The 20,880-nt window shown below is 43.9% G+C and overlaps 2 protein-coding genes across 3 annotated transcripts; one reads left to right on the forward strand and one right to left on the reverse strand.

The window, feature by feature from the left end:
• Nucleotides 1-5,378: 5,378 nt before the first annotated feature.
• LOC119163172 (uncharacterized) lies at nt 5,379-9,639 on the reverse strand. The gene has a single exon (XM_037415118.2). It carries the CDS (start codon nt 9,446-9,448, stop codon nt 8,039-8,041), a length of 1,410 nt encoding a protein of 469 aa, XP_037271015.2. The 5' UTR covers nt 9,449-9,639; the 3' UTR covers nt 5,379-8,038.
• Nucleotides 9,640-10,194: 555 nt separating this feature from the next.
• On the forward strand, nt 10,195-18,174 carry LOC119174247 (uncharacterized). Of its 2 annotated transcripts, none has more exons than XM_075873993.1 (2): nt 10,195-11,261; nt 18,024-18,174. In XM_075873993.1, exons 1-2 carry the CDS (start codon nt 10,610-10,612, stop codon nt 18,074-18,076), a joined length of 705 nt encoding a protein of 234 aa, XP_075730108.1. In that variant the 5' UTR covers nt 10,195-10,609; the 3' UTR covers nt 18,077-18,174. The 2 variants fall into 2 exon arrangements, with proteins under 2 accessions (XP_075730108.1, XP_075730109.1); XM_075873994.1 differs by having other exon boundaries at nt 10,196-11,201.
• Nucleotides 18,175-20,880: the final 2,706 nt, after the last annotated feature.

Below are 20,880 nucleotides of genomic sequence, written 5' to 3' on the forward strand. Positions count from 1 at the left end.
TTTTTTTAGAGCGTTGCTCCATATTTGCAGAAATAATGTGTAATTATGGTTCATCGAGATATAACTAAAATGTGCCACACGTACCGATACTTGCTGTCATTCTGCACAGGATGGGACCTTGGGGTCGCTGAAAGGCGTGGTAGGGCCACTGGCCGGGTTAGTGCAAGCTAATGTCATGTCACGCCATCATCAGCTCAAACCATGACAAGAGTTGGATACCTAAAAAAGAAAAAAAGAACTCTGTTATATATGTACGTGCCAAGTAATCTCGTATGAAACCAAAACAAGATAATGTTAAAGAAATGCAAAGATAAAGAAAATTTTTCGAAGAAAGATCAAGAGGTTGTGCAACCATTCCATGCAGTGTTTCACGTAGGTCACATGCTCCTTGAGAAATTTCTACTTCCTGCTTACATGATTTAATCCTCGTCCTCTATGAACTACAAGCAGACGGAGTATGAAGTCAAGTCTGAAACTTCGAAGCACTGGATGTACCCCACATCTGAGCGCTCCACATTGCCTCCTCCACATATACGCATACTTATGCTTAATAAATCAAGTTAATCCACATTACCAAAAGCCCAGTGTTCTATTGCCCACTAAAATATGGCACAACGAAACAAGGACATCAGCCACAAAGAAAGCATACCATCAAACAAATTCCATTGTAGCTAGTGTTGCCCCTTAGCTCCCTTCAATGGTACTCATACTGCCTGCACCGTTTGCAAAATTTTGCTTCTCGACACCATCTACAGACCACGGTCTCCCTTGATGCCTGGTTGAAACAGCTGGGACAATGCCATTAAAAAGAAAAAGATGCAGCCAATGTAAGAAAAAGCAGTGAGCATAACAAAGCATCAAGAAGTGCCTCTATTTATACAAGTCGGCCCATCATTAAGCAATTGTGTGTCATTTCGTACATTGTTGAGACGAAGTGCAGCTGCGTGGTGCCATTTTGCAGTCTTGGGAACAGAGCCACAAAGTTTGCCCTGGAGCTGGTGAAAGGGGCCCAGTATTAACATACTAATATAATAAAAAAGGTCACTGCATCTTTTGTGCATTCACTTAGATGACCTGAAAGCAAAAGCCAAGTTTCCCACCCCCCCCCAATCTGTTATGAATCCAACGGCAAATGAAGTGCCACAAAAACAAATGCAGATATTGGTGCACTGCTTGCAAAAATTTGACTGGATTTGCCCAAGTCAGAAACTGAAGCCCGTTTTCTGAAGGAGTCCGCTCTATGCAGAACTAGTGCAGAAGCCTACCTCCGGTTGCAGCCGCACAGTCGCACCGTGCACGTATCAGCGTCCCCTTCTCGCAGCATGAGTCATCGCATCTACGACATGTTCAGGCGGATAAGGCAACAGGCTAGATCAACAAAACAATACTTTATCGCAACATTAGTATTAACGCATAAATAGTCCACTCCATGTAGAGCGGACAGTCCACTCTATGTAGAGAATAATTGGTAAGGCTTACTTTTTTTTCGATTGCAGGCTCCCCGGTTCCTTGAAGTAATCAGTCGGTGGCCATAGGCACAAATGGGCCGGTCTCAGCTGTTTTCTTCACCTCTGGTTGCCCTCCATGCCTGCCAAGGGCTGTTTCCCTCACAAGGGAAAAGTACCCTTTCTTGCAAGCAGGGAAGCAAATAAACAGCGCAAGTTAGCTGCAGGTCTAAGAGGCTACAGTCTGAGGGACCGGTTTGTCCCCATTCCTACACTGTGGTCACGCCATTGTTATAGAAAAGAAAATGGGCGTGCATGCTCTCCCACATTTATTTCATGAATGGCTTCAGGAGTGGTTTGAAAAAAATAATGATGGGCATGCGATGCCTCTGTAACCCATAGTTGTCACCGCATGCTTTTTTTTGTGTACTGGCGTGCTGCAAAAAAAAAAAAAAAAAACATGTCTATAATGATGCCATTGCATACAAATAAAATCTTACCTGCTGAATTGCATCTTGAAGCAGCCATCCGTGGGTCATTTTTCTTTAGAAAAGTTGCGAGTGAACGTGAGCACATCGCTGTGTGCTCATAGATGGAAATGCATGCGAATACGAGCTTTAGTGCGGGCATCATCATCATCATCATCAGCCTGACTACGTCCACTGCAGGACAAAGGTCTCTCCCATGTTCCGCCAGTTAATCCGGTCCTGTGCTTGCTGCTGCCAATTTATACCCGCAAACTTCTTAATCTCATCTGCCCGCCTAACCTTCTGTCTCCCCCTAACCCGCTTCCCTTCTCTGGGAATCCAGTTAGTTACCCTTAATGACCAGCGGTTATCCTGTCTACGCACTACATGCCAAGCCCATGTCCATTTCCTCTTCTTTATTTCAACTATGAAATCCTTAATCCCCGTCTGTCCCCTAATCCACTTTGCTCTCTTCTTGCCAGTGTGGGCTGGTAACTGTAAATGGAAGAAACATGACATGTGTGCTAGGGCGACTTCAGCTGGCCATGATGTGGTGTAGCCTGCTGGCATTCACAGGCATAGAGTTGGAGACCACTGCTATGTTATGCATTGGCACATAATGCTTTACGGTCAATGCGTGCGAGCTCTAATTTCTGGAATGAATGTGCCCAATATAAAATTACAGGCCCCCGGCGGTTCCTTGGAATTTCAGGTTTGCATGCTGCCATGCATCCCCCATATGTCACGAGGTTTATTCAGTCAGAATGTGGTTGAACAGGCAGCTGTCACAGATGTGCAACCACAAACTTGTGCTGGTTAAAATGCTGCTACGTTTATAAACTGGGGAACTTTTGAAAGTCTTTCATGTAAATCTGGAAACTGGGTGTGGCAGCTTGCATCCCTTTTTCATGAGCAAGAACAGCCAAAGTATTCCAGAACTGCCACTTTAGGCATACTTGACGAAATATCACCAATATCTCACTCATATTTTGTGTTCAGGTTATTGCTGAGAGCTGTGCAGCCTCAAATTTTTTCACCACCACATCTTATGAGCAATGTGTAGTCAGGTATCTATCAAAAGTGTGTCAAGAAGCCCAGCACTAATTGAGACTTGCATCATGTAGTAATATTCGTGATGCTACCTAAGGATATTTTGGCCGATTAACGGGACTGTGGACTTTCACACGTGGGGCGGCTCTACATTTATTTCCGCATCTGGTCTGTCTCGGCAGCAGCCGGTAGCCAAGCAGGACCGGAGGTGGTGAAATTGCAGGGAACATGCTGCTGCCGAGACAGATCAGATGCGGAAATAAATGTAGAGCCACCCCACGTGTCCCGTCAGTCCCGTCAATCGGCCGAAATATCCTTAGGTAGCATCATGAATGTGTGCCGCAAAGCATAAGAAAGTAGAACGAAGAATGGCTCACACTGCGGCAGGATAGACGCGGAGCAAGCAGGTATGGTCTCGGTGTGTCACAAGCAGGTAATCTTCAGGAAATACCGCATCGGTGGGGTAGCTTGCATGGGTGCTGAGTCGACAGCACAAGGAAGAATGGCTCGATGCCCACCTTGACGCCTGAAGCACGTGGATTGATGATCCTCATCGCCAAAATGTTCTCCATGCAGCGCGTCCGCCGCACGATACTACACATCACCTTCGCAGTTTCTGTGTTTCCAGCTCGAGTGTTATGTACACTGTCGTCCTTTACGAAAGGGAACATGCAAACGCGTGGCCTTCGCTCTGCCGCGGCTGCCTCCAGCGCCATCAACCAACAGCAAAAGAAAACACGTTCGCTTTCAGCAGCATCTGTTGCAAAAAAAATAATGAGTTATGGCCGGTAGACAGGTGCTGCTAGATTGCACTTCCTCTCTGCTCACGCCCACAGGGCATAGCCCACTGCCAACATATCAAACGCTGAGTGCGGCCACGGCGCAAGCTGCAGTAATCACCTGATATCGCTCATCGCGCGAGCGGTCAGGAAACGTAATGTAGCAGCGCTTGTATATTGGCCATGACTCGTTACCTTGCTTGGCCATAGATGACGCCAAAAGCAAACGTGCTTTCTTCACTTGTGGGTTGATGGTGCTATAGGCAGCCGCCGCAGAGCGCATGCCCCGCGTTTGCAAGTTCCCTTTCATGAAGAACGACAGTGTGTACACATATAATGCTCCTGCTGAGATGCTATCTGCAAACTGCCAAGATAGTATACCAGTCTGAACGCTGTAGTCTTCACATGCTCTACAAAAGCTGAGCAATGCGTGCAACATGCTTTTGCTAAAGAACCCCCTGCTTGTTGACTGGATTGGCAGTTTTTTCTTCAAATCGCCACCAATATGTACCTTATAAAACATTACATTCCTCCGAAACACACGTATCATCACGAGTGCCCCAAAGATCTTTTAGGGCCCTTACTCTTCTTATTGTACATTAACGACCTATCAGGCGTAGTTTCCACTAAAATTCGTCTTTACACTGATAGTTGTGTCCTGTATCAGGTAATCAATTCGCCTGATGATCATCATACACTTAACGTTTCAATCTTAAACTTTTGCACATGGTGCCAGAATAGGCAGATGAACATTAATTTCCAAAAGACTGCTGCCATGTGTTTTAGCAGGCAGAAAACCCCATCAGGGTTCAATTATTCGCTTAGCAATTATGTTGTACAGCGCGTCCCACATTACAAATATCTTGTCTCCTTTTCACCACAAACTTATCATGGTCTCAACACACTGACACAACTTGCTACAAAGCTCTAAAATAACTCGGATATCTTAACCGTTCACTACGTTTAGCCCCAAAAGAAACAAAATTGTTAACATATAAAACTCTCATAAGACCAATAGTTGAATATAGTGCCCCTGTAATCCCGCAATCCATAAAATCATACTTCAATCATAACATAAACTGCAATCCATAAAATCATAGCGTTTAAGGGAGCCATGACATGGTAATAACGAAATTTGCCATCTTCAGAAGCAAATAAAAGTAAAGGGTTTACAGTGCCTATATATTTATAAAAAATAGACTGCAAACTTATATTTCAGTGCAAATAAGCTCTTAAAAGTTTCCGGTTATAAACCCCGCCTACTACCTGCCACCATTATTTCGCCATGGTGTGTATGATGCCACGTTCTGCATGGAAAGAAGCAGTCGTCTTCTATCAAAGCTGAGGCCGTTGCCAATCATTCCATTTTAATATGAGATAGCTTGATTGGTCATGCACCTGAGCATGGCTTCAATTTGTAAGTTGCTCGCAGAGCAACTTACAAATCAATTCAATGCGAGCAACTGTAGGAAATACAGTTGCTCGCAGAGCGAGCAGCTTGTTACATCATTGCTTGCATGGGAACCAGTGTAGCCCAACCCTCAGGCCGCTCTCGCTTTTATAAAAATATTCACTTAGAACTTGGGTGTTCAACCAAATGTGTGCAAATTTCCCCAGTCCACAAGGCTTTTTTCAAATTTCGTTCTGAACAACCTTACACTTTTATTTGATTTTGACAAAAGCAGCAGCTCTGTTGTTACAGATGAAGTGTCAGCAATAAATGAAAGCTTTAGTGCTCACTACAATATCTGTAGTTTAAAACAAAAGAAATTGAAAACGTGAACAACACACATGAACAACACAAGAAGCACGACTGAATAGCTGAAAGCACGAGAAAAGTGAAAAAGAAGCAGAGATCGGCAAACGTGATTAACACTTGTAACCAAAATTAAAATCTTACTGATGACCATACTAAAGCTCACGGTGCATTCTCGCTTGGTCACCTCACTAAAATAATCGATATCACAAGAGCAGGGTTCTTTGATGAATGCTTATATATAGAAAGCGATGACTTCTCTGACACAATGCAGTAAATAGGCCGGATGATATGAATTCATAAAATTTTGACATGAGACACATAAGGGCTGTTAGAAAAGCTTAAAACTCGGTCCACTAAAGCTGAAGCCTACCTCACTTCTCAGTTTGGTACAGTTTTAGCATACCGAAGATACCACCCTAGCTGCCAATGAAACAAACTGTTTTGTTCTCGAACCAGCATTGCTTTAGCATGCTTGTTTCATTCTGCTTCAAGAAAATTGCATTGTGCAACCTGCCAATGGGCACAACCAATTAGTAAAAGACCAGTGAGTGTACACACATCAATGTACAATTTAAAGGTGAAAATTGAACAGAATTCTGCCCAATTGGCAATGAACTTATGACCGAAACATAATTACAGCAATCAAACTAAAATTATGAGTATGAACTTCTTGTTTCTGCTTTACAACAACGAAAAAAGCCTGATGTTTCGGATCCCCCTCTGACCACCTTCAGGTCAAAGTGTGACTGCCTTCTTCAGGAGCGACTTGGGGGAGCACCTAAGAGCAGCGTTTATACAGCGATGCAGCAGTCATTCTACACTACATCAACTTTGAGCACTTTCATGTCATTAACCGGCCGCTTTAGGAGCAGGCAATTTCAGAATTGCAAAACGAGGAACTTTTTTTTTTTTTGAGCTTCCAACCAGGAAATGATGAAGGCACTGCTGTAGTTTTGCGGTCAACCGGATTCGCAAAACGACTATGCCAATCCCATACTTCAGTGTGAGCACAACTTTTTTTCGCCTTTAACCCCTTTTCTCCTCCCTCTTTAACTTTCTATCCTGTTTTTCCTTCCCCAGTGCAGAGTAGCAAACCAAAAATTTTGTTCCGGTTAACCTTCCTGCTTATCACTGAACGTTTCTCTATATCTCTTGTGGAATCCAGGCAACACACCATAACATTTAATGGTACACAGGTGCACTGCCACACGTCCACTTCAATGGACTCCCAATTGATAGCAGGTGTGACACCATGGTCTGAAGAAAAGACAGCTGTATAAACCCTGCTTTCTGGTGCCCCCCCAAGTCAACCCTGAAGAAGTGTAGGTGCAGGACAAGAAATGTCAGATTTCATGTTTTTGACCTAAAAAAATAGTTTTAATTAGTACCGTGGTTGGTGTCCCTTCGTTTTAAGAAATAGACTTGCGGCAAGCATCGTAAGCCATCAAGAAGCCATCTGTGACGTTCAGTGATACTATGTGTCGACTCCACCAATCAGCTGCCTCATGTTGTTGGTAAATTTGAATGAATGGGCAGGTTCAACAAATGCATGTAACCTTAATTAGACTCACTCGTTTATGGTAAAAACAAGTTTTCATGTAATAATTCCTAAACAGACAGGGCTGCAAGAAGCAATAAATGCAGGAATTGGCTGTAGTTACCCCATTAAATGGAAGCACACAATTAAACATACAGCATTATAACTGTGAAATTCACGAGGGTAACCTTTTTTTAAAAGAAGTGTAAATAAGCTGACTTAAATGCCCCCATAAGCAAAGACATATCAATGCGAACCTACTGCTTGTACATCAACACAGAAGTGCTTACATTTCTCAGCATCCTGGCAATGTTCAGAAGATGGCTTGCACTTAATGCCACTTCACAATCATTTAAGTGTGACCAAGGACTACTAAATAGAATTGGTTCTTGCTAATCTTTCACCAGCATAATTAGCTAGAACATCAGGATGCCACCCGTTATAGAAAGCCTGCACCCTTGCTTGATCATTGAACCGAATGCACAAGAGGGTTTAGCTTGAAGCTCAACTGTGCCTTGCAAGCAGATTCTATAAAAGTGTTTCTGCAAATGATATGATAAACTGATGAAACTGCTTCAGTGAGGTAAGCGTAAAGGTAATAACAACTCTAGATTTTATGCATATCACAGTTGAGATGGTCAAATAAGAGACGAAGTATGAAAGAGTGTAAGAAAAGGTGGAGGAGATATACAACTGTCACATAGCCGTGACTAATTCAAATGCTTTGGTAGAACACTCAGGTGCTGCAAAAACTCTTTGACGACTTTGATGGCTAAGGTGCTAAAAAAAAACTTAGCACTCTGCTCAATGCTCGTTGCCCTCTTAAATCTGAGCACATAAACAAGACAACACGACATATTCACTATGTCATTGAAGAAAGGCAATAAGAAGAAAAATGAAATGGATTATGAATCGACAGTTTTGTCGGCCCTTTACAGGAAACTGATCGGGGCCGAAAGCAAGTCGAGACTTCCGGGTTGTGTCCTGACAACTCCTGTTCTTCATTCGACGACAAAACGCACCTTGAATTCGTTGTTTTTGACAAACCCGCTCTGGAGCATTTGTGTCACCGACAGGCACCTGTCTAGGCCGATGCTGTCGTTTTCTTTCTTTTTGGGCCGCTTGAGAACAGTGTTGGCCGCGTTCTGCATCTCCTCGACGCCCTTGAGGGCAAAGACATCGAAGCTCACGTTTCGGGTGCGCTGCTTGTGGTGGAGAAGCACAAAGGTGCATTTCCGGTTGAACGGCCACTCAAGCGAGGCATCGTTGGGGCCCTTCATGATCCTTAGGTATAGTGCGAGGTAGAGCGAAGAGTCCCCGAGGTCATGGAACTTGCCCTCGAGCTTCATCCTGTACCCATTCTCACCGACAGTGAGCACGTCACTCGTAAAGACCTGCAAGGGGGCGTTGCGGTACTTGCGGAATGGCTTGATCACCCAGTTGTAAATGAAGAAAACGCTCGGACCCGTGCAGGGCTCCACTTCGGCTGCACCCGAGGTTGACTCAACGACAGCCTGGTCTTCAGGCTCCCCATTGAGGCCATTAACCTGGGGTTCCGACGGTGACGCCTCTCTCGAGCTGTTCGGCGATTCGTCGCCCGCGGCTCCACCGTTGGTTACAGGCGTGACGTCACCGTTGGCTTCGGAGAGTGAAGTCGATGACGTAGACGCGACGTCGGGTTGTCGTTCTTCGCCGGCCTGCGTGGTAGTGTCTGCCGTAGCGGTAGTGTCCGGTCGGGAAAGACTTTCAGCCCTCGCAACTTCGCTGTTTAAAATCGGCGCGGGCGGCGGCTGGACGCCGACGACTACGCGTTCGCGCAGCATTTCTTCGAGCCGATTGGTACGCGTCAGCACGACGTTCTCCAGGTTTTCGACCTTGCTTACCAGCGCCGACAGGGAGCACTCGGCGTCGGAGCCGCCGCTTGCGGTCGCGGACGGCGCCTGACTGGATGCCATCACGTCCGACTTGCAGCCGGAGCGCAGGTGGGCCATCACGTTCTTTCTGGCGACGGGCTTCTTGCAGGAGCGGCAGTGGACCATGTGGTGGCTGCACTCGGAGTAGTAGTGCTCTACCATTTCGGACACGGGACCCACGTAATTGCACCCGCTCGACTTGTTGAGGCAGTAGGACTTGCAGCCGCTGACGTATGCCTGCGATGAGGAGTCGCGGCTCACGCTACCTTCCTCGAAACTGCCCTTGTCGAAAGGACACACGACGACGGGCGAGTTCAACATGAGTTCGTTCATGCAAGTGGTGCAAAAGACGTGGCCGCACTCGAGACTGAAGATCAAGTCGGGAACAATTCCGCAGATGCTGCAAATGCGGTACACGGGCATGGGCAGCAGGAACTCGATGCATTTCCAATCTATTTTGGGCGAAAAACCGACGCACGTGTACCGATGGGTGGCCATGGCGCTGTTCTCTGGGCAGGCAGCTGCTTGACAGTTGCTCACGAATTCCACACTGTGCGAATTCTCTGCGGTTCACCAACGCCGCGCGGACTCTCTTTGTTGAGTTTGATTTGGAACTGCTCTCGCGGGCGCGTTCTTTTCATCGAGCGACAGATGCACTTTCACAAGCACAACAGGAGCGCAATAAAAATAAAGTTACCACACTTGAAGCAAAATTACATTACGACAAAAAATGAATAAAACCGCAGAAAATTGAAATAAATTATTAAAGCATAGTTTTTGTCATACTGATCTCTTAAAAACGATTATTAAAACATAGGAACGCAACGCCGCATTCAATTGTTCAAATGAGTGACTTTTGTCAGCGCCGTTTAAAAAAAAGTATTGTTTGTAGCTCTTGTTGTATTAATACTACAAAAAGAACGGATCTTATTAGGACAAATTAATCAAATGATAATGATTGTGCAACATAAGCACAGCCTGTTGTAGCAATTATTTGAGCGTGACTCAATAACTTACAAATCTCTGAGGCTATGCTTTTGCCTGCAGCTTACATCAAAAAAACATATGTTTACAATGCGCTGGTTATTTATATGTCCTCTGTCCTGAGGAATAAGCTTGGCAATGGCTGCTGCGCCGCGCGGCGCTGTAGCCATCCCCACACAAAAACGGCTTCTGCACCGCACGGAAGTGACGTCACAAAAATTGCTATGACATACGTCGTTTTTGATTTAGCGCGTTGTTCGAATTTACCGAATCGGAACGTGGCTCAGCTGGCCAGCAGACGCTCACTTGCTGCTGCTGCTGCTGGAGTACGGCTGGTTGCTGCTTCTGCGAGCTGTCTACAGGCCTTGTTCTGCTACATATTCGCAAGCCTCGAACATCATCTCCATCTAAGCTCAACCGCTTATTTTCACTGCTATTTTATATTTACTAACGTTGTTTATATCCATCCCAATACGTATTTTTGTGATTTTTCGCGTATAGGCTGATTTAGCAGTATCTGTGCGTGGCCCTTTCTTTGGTCATCCGTGTTAACGTGCTTCGTATCTGTGTCGTAGTGCATTTGCGTAGTTGACAGCCGTGTTTTACATTAAATATTCACTTTCCTGTTTCTTTTTTTTTTTCATGGTGTAATTCTGAATTGAAAGTGTGCGCAACATGACGCGTGTGTTAGTAGCGGGCGATTCAATGGTGAAATACGTCGACCAGTATTTCCCATCGCGCCGTGGCTTGTCTGTTAGTGTTGCCGCACACAGAGGAATAAGGATTGAGCACTTGCTCTCAATGATTGCTGACAAGCTGGCCAGTTTTGATGTTGTCATTGTACATGTTGGCACGAACAACACTGTTGACAGTGTCAACATGTGCATGGACAAATATCGCCAGCTCGCTCAGGGAATCATCGAAAGCAATCCCACGTTGCATGTAGCTTTTTCTGCCATTCTTCCTCGGGGGCAGAATCGGTACCGCCAAGGGGAAGAACAGTTGTGTGATGTTTGTCATTTGAATGACCACTACAGGAATGTGAATGCCGCACTCGCACAGCTTTGCCTGGAGAGGGGCTTCACTATCCTGGATAGTCTTGTGGACAGCTGGCCTGGATTCCTGAGCAGGGATGGTGTCCACCCCAGCCGGCTTGGCAACAAGGTGCTGGCAGAGTTCCTGCACCGTGAGGCCTGTGCCTTGTCCACCCATCTAGAGAGGAGACACATCCAACAGTCCTACAAGGAGTCCAAGGCATCTGCATGGAGTGGGTGGGCTCGGCAGGAGCACTTTTCCATCAACTTGGAAGTCGATTTTCCAGCACTTGGTATGCATGCAGTTCAATATTCTCCAGCAGTAGGTGGACCTTCCGCTGCACCAGCTCCTGTCTGGAAAACCAGCAGTGCTCTCATGCAGAGACACGAGACTGACCAACTGGCCAGTACCATTCATGGTATTGGCTTTACGCTCATTGGCGATGTCCGCGTTCGCTGCAAGGGAAGCAAGGCTTGGGGGACCTGGGACAGCCTGCCTTCCCCCATTTTCCATGGCACAAGTGTACCATGCAATGGAAACACTGGGGAGAGGCCTATTCAGCCAATGATCCCTAGTCGAGGTGCAAGCACCACTTGTGACAGGAAAATAAGGAGAGCCTCACAGGAGCATGAGAGTGCTCTTGTGCGCTCTTCTGTGGGGAAAGAGGAGGCCAGTGCTGGAAAAGCAGCTGTGCCACAGGCTGTCGGCCAGTGTGGCGACAGTGAGTGGAAACTGGTGCAGTCAAAGAAGAGCCGGCGGAAGGCTGCGGCACTGCACAAGCAAGAACGGAGCTCTAAACTGTGTGCAGACAGTGAAGGCAAAGTTCTTGCTGTGACAGCTGCCAAGTCCATCAGGTCCACTTCACCTATGACAGCAGTTGTGAGCCAGAAACAGATTCAGTCTGCTTCTTCCGCTGTCTGTGGTAGAAAGCCTGAAGGACGAGCCAGTGTCTCGCACAACGTCATTCGTGATAGTTTTAAAAAGGTGTAGCGTGTTCCTTGCAAGCAGTTGAAAGACTGCTCAGTTAGTTCACGACTCACTGTGAATCTGTCATGAATGACGCTGTGAACGAGGTTTCTGTCTACAAAAGCCATCTACCAGCACTGACTCGGGATTGCATGCGAATTGAGCGCGATCCTGGCACAGAGGCTGGTGACCCTATGGAAGCTGGGTGCACTGCAGCTGTGCAGTACAAGTATTGTGAGGCTGCTTTGACATCCAGAAGCAGGCCTGCCAGCCCTGGTGCCCAGGCTATTTGTGTAAACACTGGTGCCAACCCAACTGTCCTCAATAACCCAGTAAATACACTATATGGTGGGGGTAGCAAAGTTTATTTAAATGCAACATTTGATAACTTTCCTTCTTTTAAGAAAAGCTTTGATGAGTGGTGCAGGGAGGGCAGGCATGTAGTCATGATAAATAAGAGTAATAAAAGTCCATTCACGTCAGAAGATAAGGACTTCAAGTATATTAGGATTAAATATAGCTGCATTCACGGTCGCACAATAAAGCCCAGGGGGATAGGAAAGCGACCAAAGCAAGCTTACAATGGTACTGGCTGTAAAATGACAGTATCGGTAAGCCTATGTAAATCGCCTACTCTGCACTACAAGATAACTAAACTACAAGCTAAGCATAACCATCCCACAGAATATTATGATTTGTATCCTCAGAAGAGGCTCCTGAATCATGGAGAAAAAGAATTCTTTGACTTAGCTAAATGTAATATTGGCGCAAAGGATTTTAAAAACTTGGTCGAGCAAAAAACTGGTAAGAAGTTAACTACAAAGGACATTAATAATTACAAGCAACGATTTTCTATTCCTATCCGCAATGAGCAGGCTCAAGGTGAAATGGTTTTAGAGAAGGTAGAAACCTTGCTAAAAAATAATCCAAACTGGGTTATTCACTATGAAATGAATCAAAATAATAACCTGCAATTCATACTTCTTCAAACAACGCACATGCGTGAGATTTTGGAAAAGTATCCAGAGATTCTATTTATTGATGGAACGTATAAAGTGAATACTGAGGGTTATATTCTTTACTCTATATTAGTTCAAGATGGTTGTGGTCGTGGGAGACCTGTGTGTTATGCCTTCTTACGAAATGAGACGACTGAAATTGTTGAGCCCATGTTCACAAAGTTTGTAGATTTCAACCCATTTGTTGTGTCTGCTTGCAAAGTAGTGATGATTGATAAAGATCTCAATGAACTGCGCATTTTAACCAGTACTCTTCCTAATTCTAACATACTTTTGTGTACGTGGCATGTGTTGCATTGTTTCCAGCAAAAGGTTAATGAAAAAGCTAGACAGCAACGTGATCAGTTGCTTCCTCTCTTAAAAAGCTTAGTTTATTCCCCCACTGAGCAAGACTACTTCGATAAGCTTGCTAACCTCCAAGCTATGACTTGCACAGATTTCATTTCTTACTATATGCATAACTGGCACTTGTGTAAGGAAATGTGGGTACATGCATATCGGCAAGCCCTTCCTACATTTGGTAATAATACTAATAATCGCATTGAGTGCCACAATCAAAAGATTAAAAATTATCTCTCTTCAAGCATGCATTTGGTTCAAGCAATAGAAGCATTGGTAGGTTACATTGATAATGATTCTTTATCTCTACAGTTCTCTAAGCTTAAAGAAATGAAGCTGAACCTAAACATAAATGATTTCAATGACCCATTTCAGCTAGAATTGTCCCGTAATTGCACTTCTGAGGCTACAAGTAAAGTACTAGAGCAGTATGAGAAGTTTAAAAATGTAAGTTATCAAGTCACTTCCACTCCTAATTCTTATGTTGTAGTTTCACCAAGATCACAGTACAGTGTTTCATTGTGCTTGGCTTCTTGCACATGTGCTTTTTGTAACCAGTACACTCTGCCTTGTGCACATATTTTAGCAGTGCGTGACTTTACTAAGCAAGATCTTTTCGACAAGGCTTGCATACCAGACAGGTGGTGCAAGGATCATTTCCTGAGTGACAGCTGCACAACCACTAGTGCCACACCAGTGGTAACAAGCAGCATTCAGTCACCACCCTGTGTGAAGCTTAACACTGCACAAGAGAAGTATACTTATGCTTATAGGAGTCTTTGCGAAATGTCAAAAACCGTGGCTAATGTGTTATCTAATTGTGGTGAGAAGGAGTTAATGGAAAAACTTTCGTCCTGCAAGGCTTTCTTCAGAAATTTAACCACATTTCCTCGTAACCAAACTTCAGCAGCCATAAAGGCTGCATCAGCTCAGTTAGCACAAACTACTGCCACAAGTTATCTTGGGCATTCTAACAGTACAAAACTTGTGGTACCTTTGGTTAAAGCAAGAAGGGGGCGGCCAAAAAAGTGAGAGCTGTCAAGCGTAAATTTTTCCCACATCAAGTAAAAAAGGTAGGCCTTGCAACTGTTAAAGTAGACATGCTAAATGTCTACAAACGGTATTCTCTTTCAGATGCAGATTTAAATGTTCTGGTACAGGGCACCTTCATATCAGATAGCGTAATCAATGTCGCACAGTATTTAATTGAGAAACAGTATCCTACTTGTGTCGGCTTTCAAGATGTCTTACTGGGCCGATGTTTACAATTCACTCAAATCAAAGGCCCTTTCGTTCAAATCTTGCATGTTCAGAACCCCAATCATTGGCTTACAGTAACAAATGTTGGTGCGGACTAAAACACAGTCTTCATATATGATTCAATTGATCAAGATACCCCTCCTGACGCTGTTAGGCAAATCTGTCATATTCTAAAATTACAATCGCCAACATTAACCATTCAAACAATGAAGGCACAAAACCAGTGCAACACACTTGACTGTGGCTTGTTTGCAATTGCCATCATGTATTATATAGCGTCAGGCAGAAAACCAGAAACTTTGAACCTTAACCAAGTTATGCTACGCAAACATTTGCTGCAATGCATACAGAATGGTATGATCGAAGACTTTCCCCTCATAAACTCCATGGCTGCTCGCGTACAGCCAAGAGATAGTATTTACAAGTTACATTGTGTCTGCCGGCAACCACAACATAGTGGGGTAGTATTGGACATTACTTGTGCAAGTTGTTCAAGAGGATTTCACGGAGCTTGTCTCGGCTCTTTAGCAGCTAACTTGGACAAAAAAGTATTCGTGTGTTCTCAGTCATGTTTGCTGGTTGCCAAGGAAAAGATACATTTTTCTAATTAATAATAGCATTCCATTTTGGTGTAGACATATGGCAAAATTTCTAAGCATTCTTCATGTCTCCTCCTCTAATTTTTGCCCACTCACCGGGTTTGGCGATTTTGAGCTGACAAGTGCAATGCGTACATCGGGAGTTTATGGTCACGTCTGCCAAACATTGCAACTCTATGCGACGCGGAAATGGGTCAAATTTCAAAATGAACGCTTCTCCCCCTTTTTTTGGGTCGCGCTTCCAGAGAAGGAGGTTATGATGTGCAAGTATGAATCGCCCTACATACACAGCAGTGCAGTGACGTTGGTCCTATATGTATAAGACTGTGCTCTGACGCTGCCAACAGTGGCACATGACATGACGGAAATTATTTAACGTGACATGCGTAGTTAATGTAATTTGTTGCTTGAAGAGATTAATAAAACGTGGGATACATATTGAGACGCAATAGAAGAATGTGTTTGTCTTTTGCATTTTTTCCCCGTGAATTGCAACGAGATGCCGAGCTAATGTGCTGGCGTTTCGCATGCGTTTGTGTCTCTGCGGTTACTGCATCAAGCAGACTCCTGTTCTGGAAAAGAAATTAATGGTCCTGCGCATTCGAGCACTCATTATGCTCATCTTTTCAACCGCATCAAAGCCAGCGTTTCCAAACAATGTCGCAAAAACAGGCAGTAGACACAATACAATGCTGGTCAACAAAACAACACCGCTCGCGCGCTCGAGGGTTGGGCTTGTTTGAGCACGTCATGTGCACGTGACCTCTTGGTTGGATGCTGGAGAGGGTAGGAAAGAGATTTGGCTTGTGAAGGCTACACGGGGGAGTGGCAAGGGTTTTGAGCTTGCCTCCTTTCATCCTTGTTTCCTGCTGTTAAAAAAAGAAGAAACTGTTTTCACAGCTCGTAATGAACCGATTGAAAAATTTTTTGTGGTATAATGCTCTCCGTTAGATACACAACTTCCACAGTTTGTTATGGGACCTGGTGAGTGGCCCTTTAAGGACTGACTTCAGGGATCGAAAGTATGAAGTTAGGCATGTTAGTAATGCATAACGGATCACATAGCACAAAAATTTGACCCAGGACAAGAGAAGGAACAAACACGAGTGCTCACTTCCAAGAAGATTCATCTTGAAGAGCAAACACATATATACTCCTGAAATGTGAAAATCAGGCAAATCATTCAAGACGCCCACAACTGCCATGCGCAAATATGTTACATTTTCAAAAAAGACAATTTCACAAAGCCCGAGACAGAGTGCTGATGCAGTTCAGCTCTAGTCTACAAATCCTCTTTGCCTCGATAATTTCTCTTGTCATTTTATTTGTTGTTTTTTCTTCCAGCAATAATGATGTCCCGCAAAATCATTTTGCAGCCATACGTGCTGCAATGAACACCCTTGTAACCTCAAGAATGGTCGCAATCGTTTCTTGGCCTTGCACTGCAGCAGGTGTGGCTCCAAACCACTTTTGTGTGACACCATTATCATTGGGAAAAAAAAAACTGCAAGAGAAATTGTCGTGGCGAAAAGATTTGTAGACTAGAGCTGAGCTGCATCAGTACTTTCTCTCACTCTGTCTCTAGGGATTTGTCAAAACGAATTGTCTTTCCTGAGGATGTAAGGTTTTCGTGCATGGCAGTTGTGGGCTTTTTGAGTGATTTGTCTATTTTTTGCATTTCAAGAGTATATATGTTTGCTCTTCAAGATAAATCTTGTTGGAGGTGAGCACTCGTCTTTGTTCCTTCTCTTGTTCTGGGTCAAATTTTCACACTATGTGATGAGTTAACTTTCTGCATGCACCACCTTATTTTTTTTCCTTGTTGTAAGCTAGTGGTGGAGCGTTAACTAGAAGTACATAAAAACATTGCCAAATGTATGTTACCCCAACGAACCAAGTTCCTTTGTTGAGGCAATCCTTTCTGTGGCATTCCTTCTTTATTGACTTCTCATCACGTCAAACCTCAAACCTGTCTCTTTCATAAAAGTTCTAGAACTAGTTCTTGCTTTGTTTTGTTTTTTTGCCAAAAGTAGAAAAACTTCCCTTCGTTGAGCAAATTTTCCTGAACTAAAATATATTCATATCTAATGCATGGAATGAAAAATAAAAAACAAGAAAATTTATAGGCTGATCACTAAATGTCAATTGAATAAGGATTTCGGAAATAATACCATGAATGGCACACAACAAACACTCATGCATGCAGCCTTTTACCATGTGCAACTGTAAACTGCAAACAAAAAGTATCAAATATTGTATATGATTTGCTTTTTTTTCTTTTCAGCAACACTAACTTGCCCTTTAAGAGAAAAATATGAATATCAAATTTTCAAAAATAGTCATTTTTGAAAACCTGTCAATATATCAAAATGGTTTAGTTGATTCATGATTATGCAAGCAGTTCTTGCATGCCTGTGGCACTGGGATTGTTAATGTAGGCAGGCTGAGTTTGTAATGTTCTAAAGCCTCAGCATTTTAGTGTTATATTACAATATAACATTCAAATATTTTATGAATTCAACTATGAAATTTGCTCACAATGAGTTTGCTACAAGTTAAGCAACCAAAGTCTGTGTATATATTGCCCACATTAACGTCACACTGCCACAAGTCTCTAGGCGGAGCCTGACCGCTACAGAGCGCGTTCTCGGGTGGCGGATAGAGAAAAGTCTTGCAATGAAGTGATGCTAAGCAGCTTCTATTAATAAACAAGACTGGCACTTGTGCCCGCGGACCAACAGGCAGAAAATACATATGACAACAGGGGTCTTTTCACTGCTGTGGTGGGCAAGTTGAAAGTTTCAGGTGCCATTTTTTAAACTCTTTGGTTTATCTGTTGTTTTTTTCGTCTGTTTTCTTCATCTTGTACAGGTCCAGTACATTGTGGACTCACCCTGTTGTCAAGTCGTCAGGAAGTTGGATGATGCTGTCTTCTTCTAGCTAAATTATGCAACTACTAAGAAGGGGATCAGAATTCTATTTTGTAGCAGTTATTTTACAAATAAATGTTAGTAAAATTTTTCTTGGTTGTAGTAGAGTCCTTGTGTACTCACGGACCATAACATTACATAAGACAGGAATTCGAGTGCACAGCAAAAAAGTGCTGCTATGAGCACCTGTTATCAACATCAGCTGGTCATTCTTAATTTTGGTCTTTTATTTATCGCACATCGAGTAGCCGCAGTTGCTTGGTTTACAGGCTGAGAGAAAATTTAGCTCCCTTTCTTACACGCCAAAGGTTGCTGGCAGTGAAACAGCGTTGTCAGCATTTTGATAGATACTTTGAAAATGAACGTGAAAACGACGGAGGGACAAGACAAAGGCGAAGTACTGAGTCTTTCTAATCTCGTGTCTCCGTCGTGTTCATGGGCGTTTTCCAAAAATGCATAGCTTCCAACTCGACCTTACTCATATATTGTGAAAACTTTATGAAAACATGAATCCCCGAAGTTAAGTATAAAACTTTCACATAGAATGCATCACTTCTAGCGTCAACAGTTGAGCTATTACAAAACTTTGATAAGTCGCAATACACGTAAAAGCAAGTATGGTCAAGCTTCACTGCCTTGTGAAAGCACTGCGGTAAAGCCAGCGTGAGCAGAAGAGCATTACATGATACGAAATGAACGCATGCACAGGCCACTTGTGCATCAAATAAATATAAGCATTTGCGACTGCTCAGGCCAAATATGCATCTTGGCACGTCCGTTTCAGGCAAACAAAAGGACAAATACCAAACTATGATCAAGCTTCACTGCATGGAAAAAGCACTGTGGTAAAGCCAGCGTGAGCAGAAGAGCAGTACATGATACGAAATGAACGCATGCACAGGCCACTTGTGCATCAAACAAAGATAAGCATTTGCGACTGCTCAGGCCAAGTATGCATCTTGGTGAGTCCTTTTCAAACAGACAAAAAGACAATTACCAAAAGATGATTAAGCTTCACTGCATTGCGAAATCATTGCGGTAAAGCCTATAAGTAAATGATGTGCAGCAATCAAAGGATATATGCCTTATTCGTCGTACGCACCTGTTGGTGTATTAAAGCTGCTCACATTTGACAGGCTATTATGTGAGTGAGAGGCAATACCTGATGTGATAATAACTGTTACATTTCTTTAATTGCTCACTTTGGGAACTATAGCTGGTTGATCGCAAGTTGAATTTGCATGAGTCCTTGAGTAACTTAGCCACGTGCCATCTTCGCACATGATGTCTTAGCTGTCACCGAGTTATATAGATAGATTGACGTGGCGTGGCTTTGATTGCGCGCGCAGTGCTGTTTAGGTTAACTGCTGCAGATGGGGAATAAATATTTAAAATCTCGTGGTACGCGATGCATTTGGTAAGGCATGCAGGGCTTATTCCTAATGTACGGCTCCTGCTTACGAGCTGCGCAGTCTGCGATCTGCGCCGATAGACAAACTGATGGTGGAAGAAAAATTGCTCTCTCCCACTAAAGGGAACCATGCATACGTGTGAAGCAGCGGGCGCTAACGCTTACACAGGCGGCGCCGTGGACGCTGACTCTCATCGTGGCGTTGCGCAGGAGATCAACCTGGGGACGAGGCGCTAAGCACGCAGTGATGGACCGGTGTTTCTTTCTGTAACATGCCAATCACTGCTAATGGGTGAGAGACACAAGACTCTTATTAAATGCAGAGACCCTCAGTACATTTTTAACTAAGTATAACGCGCACTCTGCTCATTTTCATTGTTCAACAACGCACAAGAGAAATCTATCACCAGCACTACCTTGGAGGTCAATATCCAGTGCCTAATACGGGGTGGCCAGTGAACGTTTGGGCAGTGCTAGCAGTCTTTTTTTTTTTTTGTTATCAAGGAACTCGCTATGAGATGCTGCTTGCGTCGGCGGTGCGAGTCGAGAGAAGGGGGAGTGTAGGAGAAAAGAGAGACGGGGAGGGGACGCGCATGCGCAGCAAGGATGGTCACGCCGCACACAGCATTGAACTCGACCATAACACGCTTGGCATCTAAAATGGCCTTAGTGTACGAGAGAAAATTGCTGGATCTGCAGTCGAAGATTTTCCGCCAAAGAAATGTAGGCTGCAGACTCTAGATCACATTACCGGCTGCCATTTGGTTCAGCACATTAAAAGTATCAGTTAATTTACATGGAGCATACTACGAACTATAGCTACATGTACTTTATAAATGTGCCCGCAAAATCACCTGTAAATTTACACGGTGGACACTAATCCAGAGTTCCCGCGTGTTTCTGAAGCATTGTTACAGCAGAACACTGAAAAACATTGCTGCAGGTGCATATATATATACACACACATATATATATATATATATATATATATATATTCACACAGCAATTCATACACGCCATTTTTCTAACAACCTGACATATACACATGGCCCCACTCATGGGTTGGCTGCTGTGAGGAGCATGCACAGTAGCTTTCCTTGACACTCGCAGTGCATCATGTTACTGTAACATAAACAGCGTCATAAGGCTAGACTATATTTTAGTTTTATGACATTCTTTGGCTCCCAAGGAGCAGGATGCTTTTCTTGAAAAGAAAAGGCAGATCCCATGCACAGTATACAGGAATCGATGCATAATGCGAAGCAGCCAGGAAGGAGGAAACCATGCTGTACAATTAAGACGTGGATATTATGATTTGCATGTTAGGAAATGTCATTTATGGTCATCATACAGTGGTATGCAATGCAAATTTCGCTGTATATTAAGT

Source organism: Rhipicephalus microplus, chromosome 9 (genome assembly GCF_043290135.1).
Source record: "Rhipicephalus microplus isolate Deutch F79 chromosome 9, USDA_Rmic, whole genome shotgun sequence".
Taxonomy (NCBI): domain Eukaryota; kingdom Metazoa; phylum Arthropoda; class Arachnida; order Ixodida; family Ixodidae; genus Rhipicephalus; species Rhipicephalus microplus.

Bases quoted from the DNA above. Each gene is read 5' to 3' on its own strand.
- LOC119163172 (XM_037415118.2), bottom strand. From the start codon at position 9,448: ATGGCCACCCATCGGTACACGTGCGTCGGTTTTTCGCCCAAAATAGAT.
- LOC119174247 (XM_075873993.1), top strand. From the start codon at position 10,610: ATGACGCGTGTGTTAGTAGCGGGCGATTCAATGGTGAAATACGTCGAC. The intron at 11,262-18,023 runs GTATGCATGCAG...CATCTTGTACAG, and splicing joins AGTCGATTTTCCAGCACTTG to GTCCAGTACATTGTGGACTC.